General features: G+C 39.9%; 1 protein-coding gene across 2 annotated transcripts in view; it reads left to right on the top strand.

Annotated features, from left to right (window-relative positions):
- LUZP2 (leucine zipper protein 2) overlaps positions 1–20,822 on the top strand; it is a 332,664-nt gene that overhangs the window by 113,072 nt on the left and 198,770 nt on the right. The window contains exon 1 of one of the 2 annotated variants that reach the window (XM_073347817.2): positions 7,189–7,265. The exons of the other annotated variant lie outside the window; for it this stretch is intronic. Within the exon in view, the coding sequence (XP_073203918.1) occupies positions 7,195–7,265 (71 nt within the window). The 5' untranslated portion in view covers positions 7,189–7,194. Of the gene's footprint in view, positions 1–7,188; positions 7,266–20,822 lie in introns of those variants that run through there. 2 annotated transcript variants of the gene reach the window in all.

Raw genomic sequence — 20,822 nt, 5'->3', positions numbered from 1 at the left:
TACTGAACTGGGTCTCAGGTGATCTGAATTCTCTTTCTGGCTTTGCCAAAGGCTTCCTCTGTAACCTTGAATCTCAGCTCCCATCTTCTGCTTCTATGTTGTATTCTTTTATCTCACCCTTTGTCTATCTTGTCTAGTAAGACTGTAAATACTTTGTCGCCAGGATTGCATCTTAGTATGGGCTCAAATGTGCTCATTAGCCAGTGCATCACTGAGGGGATCATCGTCCCTTTCCCAGCACAGCTATGCAGGATGTACAGCAAGTCAACGGTTAATATTTTGTAAAATATTTTCTTTGTCAGTTTAACTTGCCTAGAGAGAGAAAATGAACACACTTATTTATAGTCCAAAAAGCAGTTTGCAATTTTCTTTTCCTGTGCACATACTAGATTTCTGGCTTTAAGGGACACACCAAAATAATCATCACAGAATAAAGAAGGCAACCTAGAGAAAGAGAGAGAGAGAGAGAGAGAGGGGAAATAAGGCACCTGGGCTATATTAAAAGTATTTGTAAAGAAAATGTGTAAATAGAAAAATTATATTGCAAAACGCATCATAACCAAGGCAACTTCAGCAACTAATTCACAGTGTGTGGTAAAGTGCCATTCTTTCTACAAGCCTCCAGTGATTCAGCATTGCTTGTTGAGTGATTGCTAATTGGAGAAGGAAAAAGCATGCTTGAAAAAATCTTGAAAAAGCATGGTTGAATAAACCTAAAGGTTCAGGATTATTCAAATTCCAAGACACATTAGTCACCTGCTTTATTGACTGGCAGACACTTAACACATTTTTATATTTAACTTATACATTTTCCACTAGTTGAGAGTCCTTATCCACAAATGGCAAAGAGATTACATATTCATGCTTCTCTATCACCCGTTTCACTACTTGACAGAGGACTGAATTTGCAGCAGCTTCCTCCTTTCAGTTGTGATTTCTTTTGGGGACAGTGGAAAGGGGAGAGGACTAAGTGAATTTAAAAGAGAGTTAGAGAACTTCTAAATGGAAAAAAATGATTTAAAAATTATAAGGGTTTACAGGATTAGCAATGGGATATGGAGCTTTTCATGTTTAGCTTGCGAATTGAAATCTGGCTCATGGTAGTAGTGACCAAAGTGTGTTGTCATTGATTAGCTGTGGGATGATGTCTGTGAAATAATACTCTGCACTTTCATTAGTAGTTCAGTGCAGTTGCTGGTGGACAGGTGTCCACCTCACAAAACCACTGCTGTGATTAAGGGCTGAGGGGCCCTGGAGACTGAACTTTCTCATTTTCTCTCTTCAAGCTGGGATTCAGGTGCATTGGCAGGATATGTAGGGAAACATGCAGTCTCTGTGCTGTTTTTGTTCTGTGGTTAAGAGGTACTTCACAACTCTGAGGAGACACACACTGTAAAGAAGAAGAATGAGTCAGCTGTGCACCTAGGTGTTTTGGGTTAGAAATTCATAGCAGTCATTTAAGATTTAAGGCTAATATTCTATTACTACAGTTTAACAGGCTTTGTAAGGAAAGCAAATGAAATGACTTATTATTCTAACGGCAGTGTAATGGCATAAGGGAAGTTCATAAAATCAAACCTCTGTGTAGCTAATGTAAAGTAATGCATGCTTTAACAACTTTTGTCACTCAGCACCAAGGAAAAAAGTGAGTGTGCATTAGAATTGGCCACTGAGCCTCCTTTTCTCCTTATAAAATAAAATCAACACCATGAATTTCAAATATTTACTTATGTAACAAACAAGGGGAGTAAAGCAACGTAAATAATAGCTGAGTCACATAATGTTCACATAAAATCCTGGTGAGCTTACTACTGGGTTTCTACAGTCAGAGTTCATTTACCCTCATTTCAGATTTTGGAACCACCTCTTGGGGGTAAATTCAAGGGCGTTGCTCTTCTATGAATGTCCTGTAGAATTTAAAATAAAATGACACCCTTTCTACAGGTTTTAAAAATCTTATTTAATTTAATAGAAAATAATATACCAGCTACAGCAGAGCAGGATAGTTTGTTGTTAAGTGCTGCTAAGTTGTTATGGATGCTTAGTGCTGCTGTTCTGGGGGCTCCGGTACCAGCTACACTAGCAGAGAATGCAGGTTACTGATTCAACAGACCTCAATGTTGTTCACAAGAACAGACCACAGGCTCAGTTTGGTGGTAATGGCGCTTGGCCAGATTTATTGTCGACAAAGCACAGTACTAGCACCCCATAGGAGCTAGAGGTACACTAACACATGTATGCCTGTGACACGGTACCTGTGTTGGATCATATTAAAGAAATTCTGTATTAAAAATCACAAATGAGTTTGATTCCCCATAGTTTCAATTCCAGGGTATTACTAATGAAGAGGTCTCTTGGTTTTTGGTACTGTTTCTCTCCCTCTCTGTGTGAAACTTGCAAGCTGCTAATTGTGTTAGTACATCCTAAGACAGAGTCTGTTCTCAAAGCAATTCACAGAGAGAGAGACTCAAAGCAGTACTCTAACAACAGAAACAGCACCCAGAGACTCCCCACTCTTTTGTTGTATTAACCATTGTGATTAAAATAGAGATAGAGGATGTATGGATGCTTGGTGTGGATAATAACTGAATGATCAGGGAGGTGCCAGCCTAAGAATCCAGTGTCCATCGGCTGAAGAAGGCGTCAAGTGGAAATAACCAGAGGACCCCACCCGGAGGGCAGACTGGAATCCACCCAACAGCCTCAAGAATGGGAGAACCAAAGAACAAGATAACATCTTGGAGCCGTCAGGAATGTGCTATCTGCTGATTGATTCAGCAACAGCATGATGAAGCAATTCCCATAGACTGGCATAGGAAGAAATTCCTATAAAAATAGACTCTAAAAAGTGAGAATTTTGGGGGTCTGATTCTGCAAACCAACTTCCAGGAGCATCAGATGAGCATCTGACAAGGCCCTGCTCCCTCCTCATGTCCAGGCCACCTGGCCAGTGGCTTGGCATGAGCAACTCTAAGGCTGGTAACTATGATAACAATCTTGCAGAACCTGTGTGTGTGTATGTGTGTGTGTGTGTGTTTGTATGAATGAATGTGTGAATAAATATGAGATTGAATGGAATGTTATAGCTATAACTAACTGCTTACTATGATTCTTTCTGTATTCACAATAAATGTGGTATTTTGCCTTTTTCCCTTTAATAAGATCCTGCTGGTTTTTATTTTATTGGTACAACACCTGCTCAGTGAGCACACCAGAATGCTGTCCCCTCAGTGAGTACGAAGATGCCCCTTATAGGACTTCTCCTTTTATACACTGATATAAGCAAGTTAGTGGCTATTACCAGCAGGAAAGTGAGTTTGTGTGTGTGTGTGGGGGGGGGGGGGGGGCGGAGGGTGAGAAAACCTGGATTTGTGCTGGAAATGGCCCAACTTGATGATCACTTTAGATAAGCTATTACCAGCAGGAGAGTGGGGTGGGAGGAGGTATTGTTTCATGGTCTCTGTGTGTATATAATGTCTTCTGCAGTTTCCACGGTATGCATCCGATGAAGTGAGCTGTAGCTCACGAAAGCTCATGCTCAAATAAATTGGTTAGTCTCTAAGGTGCCACAAGTACTCCTTTTCTTTAAGCAAGTTAGTATTACACTGCAGATGTTAGTTACCACCCTTATCCTTGTACCTGCTAGTTAGAACAAAGCATCTTCATCCATTATCCTGTCATTCCCTCCTTACCTTGGTAGGGGTTGATGTACTCCTGTACCATCTCTTATGAATGTGTTTACATAGTTACTTGAGAGATTTGTGTGTGTTTGTATTGTCCTCTCCAGTCAGAAGTGTGCTTACTTGGTTAGCTGACACGTGATGTGTTGCTATTTTACTAAGGCCAGGCCTGCTCTGTTTCACTGCCTTTGGTTCATATTCTTACTTATGCTTAGAGCTCCAGCAAGGCCTACATAGTTAAAAAAAACTATGGAAATAATCACATTTGCTATTAAATTCTGATTGAGTACAGAGTAATTTCTATAGAACCTCATTAAAATTTTATAGAATTCTGTTGGTTTCATATCTGTTGAATTCTCTGGGACTGTGCCACTCTGATGGAAGCTCTTGACCAAGTTGCTGAGGTAGCTGATGGGGAAGCATGGGGTCTCTGTTCCACATCCCTATGGATCCCTTAATATACATTTATTTTATGTGTGGTGTTCCAAAGCAGTTTTGAAGGTGGAGCCAAACTCTCAGCCACAATGAATAACTGTTGTAGTCAACCTCAATATATACAAATTTGGTCCTACGTGGAAATAATTTGCAAAGAGGAATGTTAAAGCCTTTATAAGGGTCTGCATGGACTCGCTCTTGTATGGGCTTTCTCATTTCACACAAAGATGACAGACATACAACTTAATTCCACCATGCATATTATTTCAGGGACTGATCCAAACTACCACTGAAAGTGTGAGCCATTCTACTACCTTCATACCTTCATGGCAGAACTTAAAAATCAATGAAATAGCAATGACTTCCTCCCTACTCGCTTTCTACATTCAGATACTTTATGAGATTCTACACATTATTTATGAATGAGGAAGAACTGGTATCCAAAGATGAGCAAATCCTATATTTGGCCAGGAGGGATGACTTTAATGATCTAACAGATCTTTGTCATCTCTCTCTCTCTGTGCTACAATTCTTCAATCTTAACTCACATCATTTCCTTCACTTTGGAGGTATAAAAGAGAAGTTCAGACATGAATTATGAAAGTGATGTATATGGATTCCTTCTTGCAGAAACTGGATATTTGCCAAGCATTGTAATGGAACAGAGCAAAAGAGGGGGAAAGATTGGTGAAACACACACAAAGTTTCTGAGCAAGCTTCTGTTTACCCTGCCGAGGTTTTTGAAAGTTTGGGTCAAATGCTGCCAAATATATGATCACACAGAATCTTCTCAGACATCCACAATCACCCAATGCACACTGGTCATGCATAGAGGTTAATCCAAGTGTTAGCATAGTGACCTCCACTCTAACATCACATCATTGCATAAACAGTCACTCCTGTGCTACCAACATTATACCCACCTTTTGGACTGTCCCAATCCATTTTTCACTGAGTATACCAGAGAAAAGCAAACTATAAGAAAGAATAGCAAACTACAAGCAAGAGCTATAGTGCAAATAAAATACACTGGCATAGTGACTGGCAATTTCTATAGTTCTTGTAGAATGTTATAGGTCTTCCTTTGCATTGCTTAATGCTTCCATAGATGCAAAAAAATGTTTAATACAGAGGGAATTAGTAAAACAGATTTTTTTTATTCATTCTATTAAAAAGAAAATGTGATATTCTTTCCCCACCCCTTTGCTGTTTGAACTTGCTCACAGTAGGAAAAGAGCATTTTTCACAACAAAATTACCAATAGGCTAGGAAAAAAGTCCTGTGGTGACTGGACCTTCCAAGAAAATAAGGGCTTCTGTCTTGTTTATTACATAGAAAAGGATCCATTGGCAAGAAAAGATGAGAAAATATAATAGTTATTTTGCCTAGTTATTATAATAGTTATTATCTATTTATGTGGCATTATTGAACCATTTGTGGCAAATTGGAATAGAATTATCAGCGAATCAATACAGCATATTTCCCAGTCAGCAAAAATTATACTCTAGGAAAATATATATGAAATTTGACTTATAGTCTGTAAACTGTGTATCCTTTGTCGTATCTAATAATATCATGGCCGGGATATAATTAATGCTTCAATATCTATTTGTTTCACTTAAACATCTGATATAAATGAAAAAAAGGCAAGATATATCACTCTTCTTAAAGAATGGACTTTGCCTTGACAAGTGTTCTCACTTTGTAATCCCCTCAAGAAAATCAGCCTTATATAGTTCAGATACAAGGTAAATCAGTAAACCCTTCTAAAATGCTATTGGGTTATCTAGATTCTATTCATTCTCTAACATTCTCAGGGTGCCTATTGTTTAATCGGGGTGCCTCCTTTAAGATATAAAGGCTGTTGTTCACTTTGGTTGTGAACATTTGTAATACATTTACTTCTAAAGCATGGTGAGCGCCTCAAATTCAGAATGTTCTTGGGTAAATCTGTAGTCTGTGTGGGTGTATCATTCAGGGTGGAATTTATACCAATGCAGAAGGTTTGCCCAAGGTCCTCTGCACCACTTACACTCCAGACTAAGGGTCCAGTGCTGAGAGTCTCCTTCAAGGTGATAAATGCGTTCAGATCCCTTAGGGTTCAACCAGATTAGGAAAAGAAGTCAAGGTTAGGTTTGGGTTAGGCAGACATATGTTTATTAACTCCAACCTGACCTCAGCCTCTCTTTTTTATCTTTTTTATCTTTTTTTATCTCGGCAGAACCTTAGACAGCACTGCATAGGAGGTACTTTGAACTTTGTGGGGAGTGAGCACAGCATAGGACCTTGTCTGGGCATTGGCATGATTTTCATCCTCATTGGTTGAGTCTGGGATTTTCAAAGATGCCTAATGGCATTTAACACCCAACTCCCACTGAATTTCAGTGGGATTTAGGTTCCAGAATCCTTTGAAAATCCCAGCCTTTAGAAAGTTTCCAGGACCAAATTATATACACTTGACCGTAAAATGCAAATAACTGATCTTATATCGGAATGCAATCATGAACTATAACACCTTTTCAAAATTCAAGGATGTAAATTGTTGGTAATGTAGGGGAAGTTTTGCTCATACAAGCAGAAAGGTAAAAATCCAACCTCTGGCCCCCAGTGGTGGAAAGTCTACCTGGTGAATGTTGCCTAGTTACACAAGCTGCTGCCAATGACCCCTCCATCCTTTGGCTGGCTGGTGAAGCCAAGAAGGTGGGCAGAGCTGGCAAGGTTAATACCCTGATTCCTCATGCAGTTTCCTTTGGCAGGACTCCCATTGAGTCATGTCTATAACTTTAAGCTGTTTGCCTCTGACAGGACCCTTGGGAGATGGTACTGCAGTGCTGCTCCCCCATTTCTCTTGGGGAAAGCCCCTTTTTGAACCAGGTGAGCCCGAGTCCAGGAGAGTGTACTAAACACATGAGAGACTGGGACTCGACTGAAATTGGTGAGCATACGTAATAGTGCTAGTAGGACTTTTGCACTCATATATATCTAGTTTGATGGGATGATGTTCTGCCTCCTCTTGGACCAACACAGCAGGCTGGATGCAGAATGTAGCAAGCTCCTCCCCCCTTTCTAGAGGAGTGGAATGGGCATGCTGTCTCTAACCACCTCAGAAGTCCCGGCTTCTCTTTTGGACCTTCTTCAGTTGCTCTTCAGGTAAATTTTACTTGCATTCGTATGCCATTCTCCTGAAGCAGCCTTTGATCTCACACTGTGCAGTGACAAAGAAGTCAGCTGTGTGGTATTTGCTTTCTTTGATCCTGAAAATCTGTGCCACAAAAGTGTCAGTCAGACATGATACGGAAGGAGGAAAACTAAATGTATTCTATATGTGTTAGTTAGACCTGCTTTGAGACATAGGTGGCACCACTAGTAGAGCTGACCTACTATTTGCAACAGTGGGAATTTATTGAAAAATAAAAATCCTAAGGTAAAGAAGGTTATAGTGAACCTTGATCCATCTGTAGAATATACAAAATGCCTGTTGGTGAAGTGTTAAGTGTTCAGGGAAGAGGTGTGTTTTTTCACATTTCCTGTTAACTTTCCTTTTCTCTCGCATTTTGTTTTAACTGCTTCCCTTTTATATCTTCTTTTTAATATTGCTCTGTTGCATTATGCAGGAGGATTTGGCCAACAGCCAATTACATTAGATTTGCATGCAGTTTGGGAAGCACACAGCACTTTGTTGTTTATGTGAATTCTATAGCCCATAAATTTTGATTTTTTGTTTTTTCTTTAGAGAGACAAGGTGGATGAGGTAATATCTTTTACTGGACCACTTGTAATTCTCATTTTCGTCCTATTGCATTCAGAAAACAATACGGGAGTTTTCAATGGAGTTGAAAATTAGACCTCCTGTACAGAGATCCCTGTAGCTAGGTTACCTAACAATTTCCATTATAAACAATTTTTGTGACCTTTGTTTGAGAAGCTCTTATGTTTTCATAGTTTGCAGCTGGTCTTTGAAATTCAGTAAAGAAAAAAACTTTAGAAACAAAAATGACTTTTCTTTGTCCTATGAAATCACAAGCCACTTAAACCAATGGTTTGGAAGCAGTGTTCTAATTTGTACATTCGTCAGTTTCTAAATACCGAGTTTGAGATATTGGGGGCTGACATGCAGGTGCTGAGCATACACAGTTACAGCCAGTAGAGAGCTAGGCTTGGCAGTGAGGCAGTATGAACCAGCAGAATGAACACAGGGTCAGGAGCCATTAGGGTCTTGAGTTCTCATTCTGGCCCATTGTGGGTTCACTATGTAATCTAAGGCAAATCTCTTTGCCTCCATTTTCCCATCTGTTACATGGGGATAACAAAAAGAACAGGAGTACTTATGCAACCTTAGAGACTAACAAATTTATTAGAGCATAAGCTTTCGTGGGCTACAGCCCACTTCACTGGATGCACAGAATGGAACATATAGTAAGAAGATATACACACATACAGAAAACAAGGAAGTTGCCATACAAACTGTAAGAGGCTAATTAATTAAGATGAGCTGTTACCAGCAGGAGAAAAAACGTTTGTAGTGATAATCAAGATGGCCCATTTAGACAGTTGACAAGAAGGTGTGAGGATACTTAACTTAGAGAAATAGATTCAATATGTGTAATGACACAGACACTCCCAGTCTCTATTCAAACCCAAGTTAATGGTATCTAGTTTGCATATTCATTCAAGCTCAGCAGTTTCTCCTTGGAGTCTGTTTTTGAAGCTTTTCTGTTGCAAAATTGCCACCCTTAAATCTTTTACTGAGTGGCCAGAGAGGTTGAAGTGTTCTCTTACCGGTTTTTGAATGTTATGATTCCTGATGTCAGATTTGTGTCCATTTATTCTTTTGCATAGAGACTTTCCAGTTTGGCCAATGTATATGGCAAAGGGGCATTGCTGGCACATGATGGCATATATCACATTGGTAGATGTTCAGGTGAATGAGCCCCTGAAGGTGTGGCTAATATGATTAGGTCCTATGATGGTGTCACTTGAATAAATATGTGGACAGAGTTGGCATCAAGGTTTGTTGCAAGGGTAGGTTTCTGGGTTAGTGTTTTTGGTGTGTGGTTGCTGGAGAGTATTTGCTTCAGGTTGGAGGGCTGTCTATAAGCGAGGACTGGTCTGTCTCCCAAGATCTGTGAGAGTGAGGGATCATTTTTCAGGATAGGCTGTAAATCTTTGATGATGCTCTGGAGAGGTTTAGTTGGGGGCTGAAGGTGATGGCTAGTGGCGTTCTGTTATTTTCTTTGTTGGGCCTGTCCTGTGGTAGGTGACTTCTGGGTACTCTTCTGGCTCTGTCAATCTGTTTTTTCTCTTCAGCAGGTGGGTATTGTAGTTTTAAGAATGTTTGACAGAGATCTTGTAGGAGTTTGTCTCTATCTGAGGGATTGTAGCAAATGCGGTTGTATCTTAGAGCTTGGCTGTAGACAATGGATCATGTGGTATGTCCTGGATGGAAGCTGGAGGCATGTAGGTAAGTACAGCGGTCAGTAGGTTTCCGGTATAGGGTGGTGTATGTGACCATCGCTTATTAGCACAGTACTGTCCAGGAAATGGACCGCTTGTGTGGATTGGTATAGGCTGAGGCTGATGGTGGGATGGAAATTGTTGAAATCATGGTGGAATTCCTCAAGGGCTTCTTCTCCATGGGTCCAGATGATGAAGTTGTCATCAATTTAGCGCAAGTAGAGTAGGGGCATTAGGGGACGAGAGCTAAGGAAGTCTTGTTCTAAGTCAGCCATAAAAATGTTAGCATACTGTGGGGCCATGTGGGTACCCATAGCAGTGCCGCTGACTTGAAGGTATATATTGTCCCCAAATGTAAAATAGTTATGGGTAAGGACAAAGTCACAAAGTTCAGCCACCAGGTTAGCCGTGACATTATCAGGGATAGTGTTCTTGATGGCTTGTAGTCCATCTTTGTGTGGAATGTTGGTGTAGAGGGCTTCTATATCCATAGTGGCCAGGATGGTGTTTTCTGGAAGATCACCGATGGATTGTAGTTTCCTCAGGAAGTCAGTGATGTCTCGAAGATAGCTGGGAGTGCTGGTAGCGTAGGGCCTGAGGAGGGAGTCTACATAACCAGACAATCCTGCTGTTAGGGTGCAAATGCTGAGATGATGGGGCGTCCAGGATTTCTAGGTTTATGGATCCTGGGTAGCAAATAGAATACCCCTGGTCGGGGTTCTAGGCATGTGTCTGCAGAGATCTGTTCCTGTGCTTTTCCAGGGATTTTCTTGAGCAGATGGTGTAGTTTCTTTTGGTAATCCTCAGTGGGATCAGAGGATAATGGCCTGTAGAATGTGGAGTTAGAGAGCTGCCTAGCAGCCTCTTGTTCATATTCCAATTTATTCATGATGACAACAGCATCTCCTTTGTCAGCCTTTTTGATTATGATGTCAGAGTTGTTTCTGAGGCTGTGGATGGTGTTGTGTTCAGCATGGCTGAGGAAAACAATGATCTCTTATTTCACAACAGAAAAATATCAATGTTTTTGAGGCAATCAGATACTACAGTGATGAGCACCATAGAAAAGCCCATCAGGAAATGAATAATCCTGTGTTCATTGCAGTCTTTGGGTGGTGTCTAATAAGGAAGGCAGAGACTGCTAATGGAATGAGGTTAGCAATGTTGAACAGCTGTCTCATTCCCTGAGTACCATCTATCCTGAACACTGAACGGGCTGAGATGCGAGGAAAAAATAGTATGTGATCATGGAAAATCCAGCCTAAGGGCCTGATCCAGAGCTCATTGAAGTAAATGGAAAGATTGCTGTTTATGCCACAGGGGTTTTGGCTCAGGCTTATATTCAGTATTTGTACTGTGTTTTTGTACACAGGTTAGGGCTGTTTAAAAGGGATGTAGATGAAGTGAGGAGTGCAATTCACACTAGATAGCAATTAACCCCATACTCCTATTATAAGGGTTAAGCATTATATTCGTGTTTATGAATACAGGATCTGCTTAAAGAAATATTATATTAAATATGCCTGATATTAAAAAAAGGAGACTGCCATATTTTCTCATGTGAAATTATCATCATTCAGTTACATAATAGAATTTCACTAGGTCAGATAAAAGATTACTGTTAATACTCCACGGCCTGACTCAAGTTATTAAATCTAGTTTTTCAGATGTATTATTCGTGAAACATACCCATACATATATCACAGGAAGTTTGTTGTTAAACACATATATTGTATTTAACTTTAATTTTATTAATTTTAAACTAATAGATTTTATTTTTAAAAATCTGGAAGTTTTCAAATAAAAAACAGTAATACTATATGGAAATTGCTTTGTGGTGCATAAAAGGTACTTTTCATAGCTGCAAGTTAATGTTCTGGACCAAAAAAAAAATGTCATAATGTAGGATAAATAGCACTGAGATATATAAGATATGTCAACTTGAAGTACCTAACTCCCAAACAGAGCTGTTAAGTGATTCCTGTGATATACTGTAAGTGGCAATATTTTCTACATGTAGAATGTTTTTTGATAGTTGTGTTGACGATTGAGTTGAGAGGACCATATATTTGACCTATGATTTTGCAATGTGATTACAGGGTTATATACTCGATGATTTTTTTCTAATCCTCTGAATTATTTTGGCACTGTATTTCTTTTGCAAGTTCTACCTGATTTCTTGGCCCTTTTCAGTGATTCTTTTCAGTATTTCACTGGCTTGCTTTGATTTCTTCTTATGCCCACCCGCCTCTTTGCTTTGTTTTGTATTTTTTGGCTCTGGTGTTTCCTAGTTTCCACTAGTTCATATTGGGTTAATCCCTAAATCCCTCTTCAATGATCTTTCTGAGAATGTCTTTGTGTCTTCAGTTGCAAATAGCAAATAACATAATAGTCTTCCTGCAGATGCTCCCTCATCCTCTTAATCACTTATTCAATTCTCTGCCATCCTCCTTTATTCTTCCAGCTGTTTCCAGGCTTCGCTAATGCTCCATCTTGCTTTGCTGGACTTCACAAACATTCCACTGTCCTCCACAACTTCTTTGTCCACTCAATGCTTCCTTGATCCTGTTTTGCTGATATTTTCCTTTCTGCTGTTCCCCTGATATGCACATTATTTTCCATTTCTTCATCTTTCTCCAGAGCTCACATATTTCTGTTCACTGCTGTTCTGAACTGACCTCTGACTCTCTCCTTCCCCATTTTTTTCTGTGATGATCATATTGTATTCAAAGATCTGAATAGAAGAGTGATTTACGGCTGAAGTCAATAATTTACTTTTGGCCAATACAGGTCTGTAGTAAGCAGTATATTTTAGAGTCACCTTCCTTTGTGCTTAAGCCAAATATGTAATTTATCTGGACAGTTTCAGCTCAACAAAATAATCCAACAAAGCAAAAAAAAAAAAAAAATTCAGCAGCATGTATGTCCCAATTCAAGACAGCAAATAAGCACATCCTGATTCAATACACACTTAACTTTAAGTATAAGTTTAATCATGTTCTTAAAGTTAAGCACTGTCTTGATTGGGGATGACGTGAATGGGGGTCATGGGAGAATTACCTTAGTAAATCACATAATGAAGAGTGAAAGAACACTCTCGAGAAATAGCTTTGGGGCCATTAGCATCCTGTTCCATTGCAAACAATAAAACAGAAAAAAGGAATGGTGCATCTCTATAAGCCTGTGGCATTTTCCCTTCATTTGTTCCCTCAAGGGTAAGGGGTTGGCAGCATTGCAAAGTGGCAGGGTCATAAAAGATACAGCTTAACAATCTGCAGGGAAAACACAGACCTATAGCTGTATATCTTGAGGTCTCTGCATGGAGAACTTATCCATATATGTAGGTCTCCCGTACTGCCCCTGATAAGTCAGGCTGCCATCAAACTCCCCAGTCATGCGTCTCTCCTATGCCTCTCACCAGGGAAGGTGAGGACAAATATCCAACCAGATGTCTGCTAGATCATGCACCATAGAGCAGCTGCTTTTTGGCTCCACTTCCCTTCCTCTGGTTTGTCTTGTGGACATATCCCTAAGGATCCTCACATGAGATGTGAGTACAGAGAGGCATCCTGAGGCCAGCCCCCTCTATGTTCATTCTCCATACGAAGCAGCAGAGTGAAGTGCAGGGGCAGATGTTATTTATGAGTGTGGGATAATAGTCTCCTGAGATATTGTTTTCACAGTTGGAGTGAACAAAACTGAAGGCAGTGTGGTGTTGTGAAGAAAAATGTAATGCTAAATTGTTCTGAAGTTGTCCATTTTGTCAGAGCTTAAGGGGAAAATGAAGTATACTGTTTCTTCTGTCTGTTCTGCTTATCGCTCCAGGACCGGTACAAAAGAGTGAATTGCAGGAGCGAGGACAGAACTGTTAAAAATTGAGTGGATGATTTTTCATTCATTAGCATTGGCTTTTTTCATTTGATGATGGAGTGAGTTTAAAAAAAATTTTCTGGAAATAAATCTTTCAAATAGCTGAAGCATCCCCTAGTGTGTCTGCTGTATGTAGAAAACATCTTCTTTTCCAAAGTGTCTGGCTTGCAGGTGATTTATTTTCAGTAATTATAAGGAAGAAGGATTTTAACCAATCAAAGCAGAAAACAAACCAACAAAAAAAAAACCCACCCCAAAACAAACAAAACCCAAGATATCATACCCTTGCAAATGGCTCTGAGTAATAGGCAGACTCAACCTATAGAACGAAGTTGCAATATTAGGGGCTAATTCTGCACCCATTGAAGACAATGGCAAAGGTTCCATTGGTTTCAGAGGTGCAGAATCAGGGCCATAATCTTTTATAACCTCCTGTAACCTTCTTTGTATGCATTTATATTGGTGGTAAGCACCCCAGTCTCTTAAGCCCCCTTTGAAAATCCCTGCCTGTAATTCTTTACACATGTATAGCACCTTTTGCCCCGAAGACACTGACTCTCACAGAAGTGTGTGTGTATATATATACCCAAGTCTGAAATGCAGCAGCCCTCTCCCAAAGAGTTGGTGTGTCTCAGTCCAGTTCCCAACAGATGCTATTAATATAGCAAAATATTATCACCACAGTTGACAACTTAATAAGCAGTCTTGGAAAAGGGGCCTACGGCACTGAATATTACTGAGAATACCAGGTAGTCCCACAGTCACATTCATTTTAACTTTTATAATATTTTCCTGCTTCACTGGATTGCTGTGTGGGTTAATTAGTTAATGGTTTTATAGTGCTTTGAACATGCAGAGTACTATATAAGCACTACTTATTTTTGTTATGATTATTTATCTTAATATATTATGAGTTCTTGGAGATTTAATCACATTTTTAGACCTAAATTAAAGGCAACAGTGGTTATAATTGATTATATATAAAATATATCAATTAGAGAGGAGCTTATTGATGAACTTACATGACACTTGTTTCTTTTTAAAAATCATATTGGTATTTGGAATAAGCCATTTTTTGATTAGATGAATCTTAGGATAAGTCTGTTCTCTCCATCAGTCGGAGTGCAGCTTTGTAATAATGCACAGTGAACAAATGTCATTCTAATGCACCAACATTCATCACAAAACGTGACAATATCTACATTAATCATCTGGTAGAACACAAATAAAGAGATTGGGGTAAACTGTTGTCACATAATGTACCCTTCACTTAACTTTGGATAAGTGCATCAGTTTTGCCTTGGCAATTTTATAGAGAATGGAGACCACTATTCTGTGACACCAGCAGTATTCCATTCCATTGACATTATCACCTACATTAAGGACTTGGCATCCCTTTTCTAGATAACAATGGCCCCTGAAAAATCAGTTAGTCTATCAAAAATTAGGTGAATATGAAAAGTTTATTTTGAAAGAAAAAGACATGAATCCTGCAGACTATCACAATCACTTTATTCTTTGTGGATGATCTGCTCAAATTAACCTATAGTTGGAAACTGATAACTGGTTGTAAGTCTTTTAACCATAGGAGTTAGATACTAGCACATCAGTGGTTGAATTGTGAAACAAAAATAATTAATAAGATCTTTTCACAAATAATAGCAGTAAGAATGGTTTGCTGTGATTCATGGAATCTTTTTACCATATTGACGAGTATTTAGATAGCTGTCATCTATTCCTCACTAGTCCCAACAGCTTCATGAATTTTAGTATGAAGTTGTGTTCATCCAAAAATCCAGACTGGAATTTTGTTCTCCTTTTTACAAGTTTTCAGTCATATAATCAGGGAGCAGAAGCTGAGCAGTCGCTCAAAACAAATAATGGATAACAGGCAAAAAGCTGGTCAAAGCATCCATTGAAGTTAATTAGAACTTTCTGTTGACTTTTTGGGGGATGATTCAGACTGTAGGAGAACAATTCAGTGAAAATGTTTAATCCAGACTATTAGGCAAATATGCGCTAACAGTGGGCAGAATACCAGTGAAATCGGGATTTGGTAGGAAATGATGTGCCACACAAAACAGAGACTAACTTTGTCATGATTGTTCATACTGAATAGCTTGACCAGCTGTAATTGCCCCAATGCTCCCTTCATACACCTGTAAAAATTCCCTTAACATTTAAGTCATCCTGTTTCTGTTCCCATGAATAGAGCTCCAGCCCAGGACATGAGGTATGTCATGCAAGCTGTCCAAAGCACAAATCAGGCAACTGGGCTCTCTCTGTAGAGAGTGCTATCTCAGTAAAGATGGATAGGGTCTAGATTTCATGCCCCAGCGTGGATAGATGAAAGGAAGAAACCAACTCTGTTGGTGGACTGAGGAGCTGACTAACGATCCTGTTAAAGCACACATCAACTGAGATCTTCCAAAAGGATTAACAACAGGTGAGGATTTTCTTGAACCATGAATTTGCATATGAAAGGGATGTTGGATTATAGAGGATTCCAGATTATAGTAATAGCACAATTATGTGTTCGGGGTTATTGAAAAAGATAGAGCCACCAGGAAAGGAAATATTCCATATGCCAAGAAAAATCTGTCTGACCAAATTCAACCGTTGTTGGACTCCCCTACTGCATCAAAAGGTGAGTGGATAATTTTGCAGTTATAGGAGACTGTGTAGAGGATATGTCTTAATTTAACAATCTAAAGTCTAGCCCATTCAGAACCCACTTGTTGGCCGTTTATGATACAAGGGTATCCTACAAGAGGATTGATAACTGGTTGGACTCCATCAATCTATCCAAATTAGAATCCTCTCAAACTAGCTTTAGGTCTGAGCCTGTAGGACAGCCCTCTTTAAGAAGTGACCATTTGTGCTCCTGTAGGCATCAAAGCGACCATGGAATAGCTTCTCAGATAATGTTAAGGTAGGCTTTTCTCACCCTACTTTAAGTCAGATACAATCTGGTATTTACCCACTGCTGGAACGGAAGGTAGGTAGTTCTGAATGTGAATTTGCCTGTCTGTCTTGTCTAGATGTCAGTAGCATCCACTGTTTGACACATTTCATGTTCTCAATATATATACTTTGTAATTTTATTGTCTCCACTTCACCTTAGCATTCTTCTTACCCTTAACACTATTATCTCTTGAGAAACATATGATCTGTGTGTAGCCATCAGATGATTTATTTCACTAATATATCACAAGAATGACAGTTTGCTCTGGTGATACCTTGTTGAAATAGATCATCAGCCTGGCTGATCATTCTCAATAGCACATCAAAGTGATACATCACAGTGAGGTGTCCTGATGGAATGTTTTAACGATGGCACCTTTCAAGAATATTGGTAGAAGGGAAAGATTCACTTGTGGAACTAAAGATATGCAATCCAGAATCCTTGCAATTCCTCCTTTCCTGTCAAGGATTTCCTGCTCTTCTGGATTAATTTCACTGAGCAACAGGGGAATTTAGTTGTACACCACCCAAAATATTCTGTAACACAAGTGGAATTTTTAGACTCAAGGACATCTCTCAAATGTCCCTTGTTTTTAAGAACCTCACTCAGTTTTGTACCAAAGTTAACTATGTTTCACTGAAATTTGGTGTCTCTTCAATTCTTCTTTTGTTTAAAATTACTTGCATCACAAATAGAGAATCATGAAAATGAGAAACTGAGCCCTGTGTAATGGGCTCTAACCTGCATGTTGGATCTAACATTGTGTAAGTAGGGGAATAGTCCTGCTTTGTGGGGAACTTTCCTGGTTTCTGTACTACCCCGGTGAAGTGGGCTAGCAAAAGGATCTGAGTTCTCACTCCTACTTCCTTTACTCAGTGGCCTCCCTGCCCTTGAGGACTCCCCTTCCACTCTCCTGTCTGGCAGAGTCCTTGTAACCCCAACAAGGATTCCTGGGGGGCTCGACCCACAACCCTGCTGTGGTCACCTAGGACAGGGGCTACTGCGGGGTACTCTCTCTGCACTGGGCACTTCTCTGACCCACTGACCATTACATACAATTTAAAGCAAATGCAAGTTATTTAATCAACAATTAATTTTAAAAAGAATAAGGAAAAATGGGAAAGGTTAAAGGAAACACATCAACCTGCTCTCTGGCAGGCAACATCACAAACAATGTGTCTGGAATGTCATGGCAGTTCACAGTCTGTTCCTTGTAAGTCCCAGGCCTTCTTCTCAGGCCCTGGCTGTGCTGTAGGGATGCTGTGGGTTGGACACTTGCTCTGGCGGTGGCCACACGCTCTCAGGCTCCAAGTGGTCGGACCCTTCTTCCCAGTGTCGCCCCCGCATTGTGGACAGGGCCCTTTAAGGAGGAACTGGGCCATCCCACTTGTTCTTCATTTAATAGTCTTGCAATGGGGCATGATAGAGATCAGGAAACTGTGGGAGAGGCTGCAGAGAGCAGGAGGCTCCTGCAGGAGATCCTTGCCTGGAGGCAGGAAGAGGAAGGGTTTGGATCTGGAGGCCAACTTAGACTGTGAGCATGTAGAAGCAGGTAGAAAGGCCTAAGAGTTCCTGCAGAGATAAACAGCAGGGAAAGACTCCAGGTAGGAAGGCCTGAGAGTGGATGCTCAGAAGAGAGCAGGGAATGCTTAAAGGATGGGCTAAGGGGAGAGCCTGGGATGAAAAGCTGTACCCAGCTTAGAAACTTGAAGACATGCTGACCTCAGGCTTGAGAGGATAAAAAGACTGTATTCTGAGTGTGTATGCTAATAAACCACAACCCAGGACACAAGATTTTGTGGGGTTATTGACGAATCTGAGTGAACTGCAGCGTGCTGCAGAGCCACCTCAGGCCACAAGAGGTTCTCAGGATGCAGTCCAACTTTTTACACTTTGTCATACGGGTATTGATGCATTACTGTATTTTTAAATACAGAGAGCCAGGTTTTCCTAGACTTTGCAAAACAGAATAAGAAAAAGAGGTCAGATTTCATGCCTGCCAACCTGGATAGTGTTCTTTTTTTTTTTAAGGTTCCTTATGTTTTTTTTAGTTCAGAGCACCATGCAGGAGGAGAAAAGGACAATAGTCAGTAAAACTGTGGCTGACAGATTTGCTGGCAAGAATTTGCAAAATTAAGGAAATAAGAAAGCAAAAATGTAGGCTGAATCTGGGGAGGGAGGGAAAGAGATGTTTCCTAACAATGAGGCCTAACAGACCCTAGAAGTATCTCCCAAAGGCAGTGGTGAGAGCTCTGTTGCTTGAGACATTATGAAACTTGAATGGCTGAAACACCATAAAAAATACAGTAAGGAACAATTTGGTCCGGACAGGGAGATAGACTAGGTAGTTTGGTAAACCTTTTCTGTCACTAACCGCTAAATGTCTATAAAAATGTCTAGAAACATTTTAATCAAGTGCAGTGGGTTTTTTTTAATTTCATCAGCTGAATATCCTCTTTTATAATAATCAAGGTTAAATCATATTAGCGTTGGAGCATGTGAAAGAAACGAGAGTAACAATTCTATAGAACAGATTGTTCCATTCAATTCCAAACAAAAGCAATGTAGAAATTAATGTACAACAGCAATTTTAAGCATTCAGGAAATTAGCTGGTACAGGACAAACCTAATCCAATCATATTTTACAATGAAGAGGTTTAAAATAGTTATGGAATCACAGTGGGAGTAGGGACACTCACATTTCTTCTAACAGTTGATTTATATGCCCCTGTGACACAGGTAACTTAATTCTTCTATTAAGCCATTCATGAGTTATCAGCTCTCTCCTCACACATGACCTCATGTACTATGTATAAAGTGGCAGTTATTTTCTGACTCCCATGCAAATTCTTAGACTTAATTCTTTTTTTTTTTTTAATGGAGGAGGCTACTACTCTCAGATGCTATCCTAATAACAAGAGGTAAAAGCATTGTCCTGGAGACTGAATCCATAATGACAGCTGATCCTGGTGTGACAAAATTCTATGGTTCAAGCACTTTGCCTGTACTTATAAGAATCACCAATCTACCATGTTTTTTAAGTGATAGCAGTGAGTATCACTTTACCTGTGTGACCTGAACATTTGACCTGTACTATAGTTCTGCAGACTGAATTCAAATTACCAGTGTAACCCTTAGTTTGACAGAAGGTAGCACTATCTGCTGTTCTATGATCAAATAATGAAATAACCTATGTCCCATTCAAGTTCATTTGCTACCTTCCTCTACTATGAAGGACTGCTGCCAAACTGGCGAGGACATGATCTGGGGACCTATATGGGAGATGCAGACTCTTAGGGTCTATGGAACACAGTACTAGCATATAGGAATGTTTTTGGATGGTGGTTAAAAAACTGTGCTGGTCCATTGTCGGCAGAAGAGAAATATACTGGCCATGGGATCCATTGCAATCCCATGGCTGAAATAGCAGCCAGAGAGCAGTTCCATAACCTAGAAGATTTCTACCTGCATCCTCTGTGGAAATCTTCAACAGCAGATTAATTGGACTCTGAAGCCAGAGTGAGATTTGATCCATGATTTAATATGGGAAAGGGATTACAGGTATGGATGCAGTGGTACCCTAAAATCTAAGTGTACTAGAAATTGTCAAACTAGTTTATGCCTTGGATTATCTTGTCCAATGGCCTGTCTCTGAGAGTGGTTGGCACAAGGGAGCCACACTGATTTTGTGTGTTAGACTTTGTGATGAATCTGTACCTTGATATGGCTATGGTACCTTTTAAGGTCTTTGCTTTTCCTGCCGATGGAACTATTCAAACTCCTTCTAGAATGCACAACCATAGTGGGAGTCGACAGCATGTGAGACTTGGACCTTTTCTTGTCTCCTCTGGATTGTTTGCCTACGTTTATTTTTTTAGGTTGTCTACTTCCATTCCTACAACTCTGTCATCCGCTTCTTGAAGCAGAGATACACCAGTCAGTGAACACCATTTTATTAGACTGACTTTAAGTTATTAAGCAGTGGAACAAGCTTTCACAGGAAACCTGTTGACCTTTTTGTCAGTTAAAGAAGACATTTTTAAGTTTTATGTGAATTGTGATAGCGCCTTACTCAGGTGTGTGTGGGTGGGGTGGGGGGAATTCCCACAGATGTCATTCCCTTGGCAGGTACATTTATGTTAACTGCACAATTAGATGTAAAAATTCCAGAAACAACAATGACATTAAATTCTGTAAAAATCTGAGACAGACAGAAATATTGGACCTGACTATACTGAAAAAGACAGTAGGAAAAGGAGTATGTGCTGCAAGATAAAGCAGTCATGGCTAAGAGCTTCTTTAGGCATCCAGTAGGAAAGCAGAGAAGATGCAGAGTGTATGTATAAATAATGAAGCTGAGCAGTGTGAAAAAGGATAATGTAATCTGTCAGGAATTCCATATTAAAGACCACATCTCG

This window comes from Lepidochelys kempii, chromosome 6 (assembly GCF_965140285.1).
Source record: "Lepidochelys kempii isolate rLepKem1 chromosome 6, rLepKem1.hap1, whole genome shotgun sequence".
Lineage (NCBI taxonomy): Eukaryota > Metazoa > Chordata > Testudines > Cheloniidae > Lepidochelys > Lepidochelys kempii.
The sequence above is the reverse complement of the archived record's forward strand: the minus strand, read 5'-3'. Positions and strand labels throughout refer to the sequence as shown.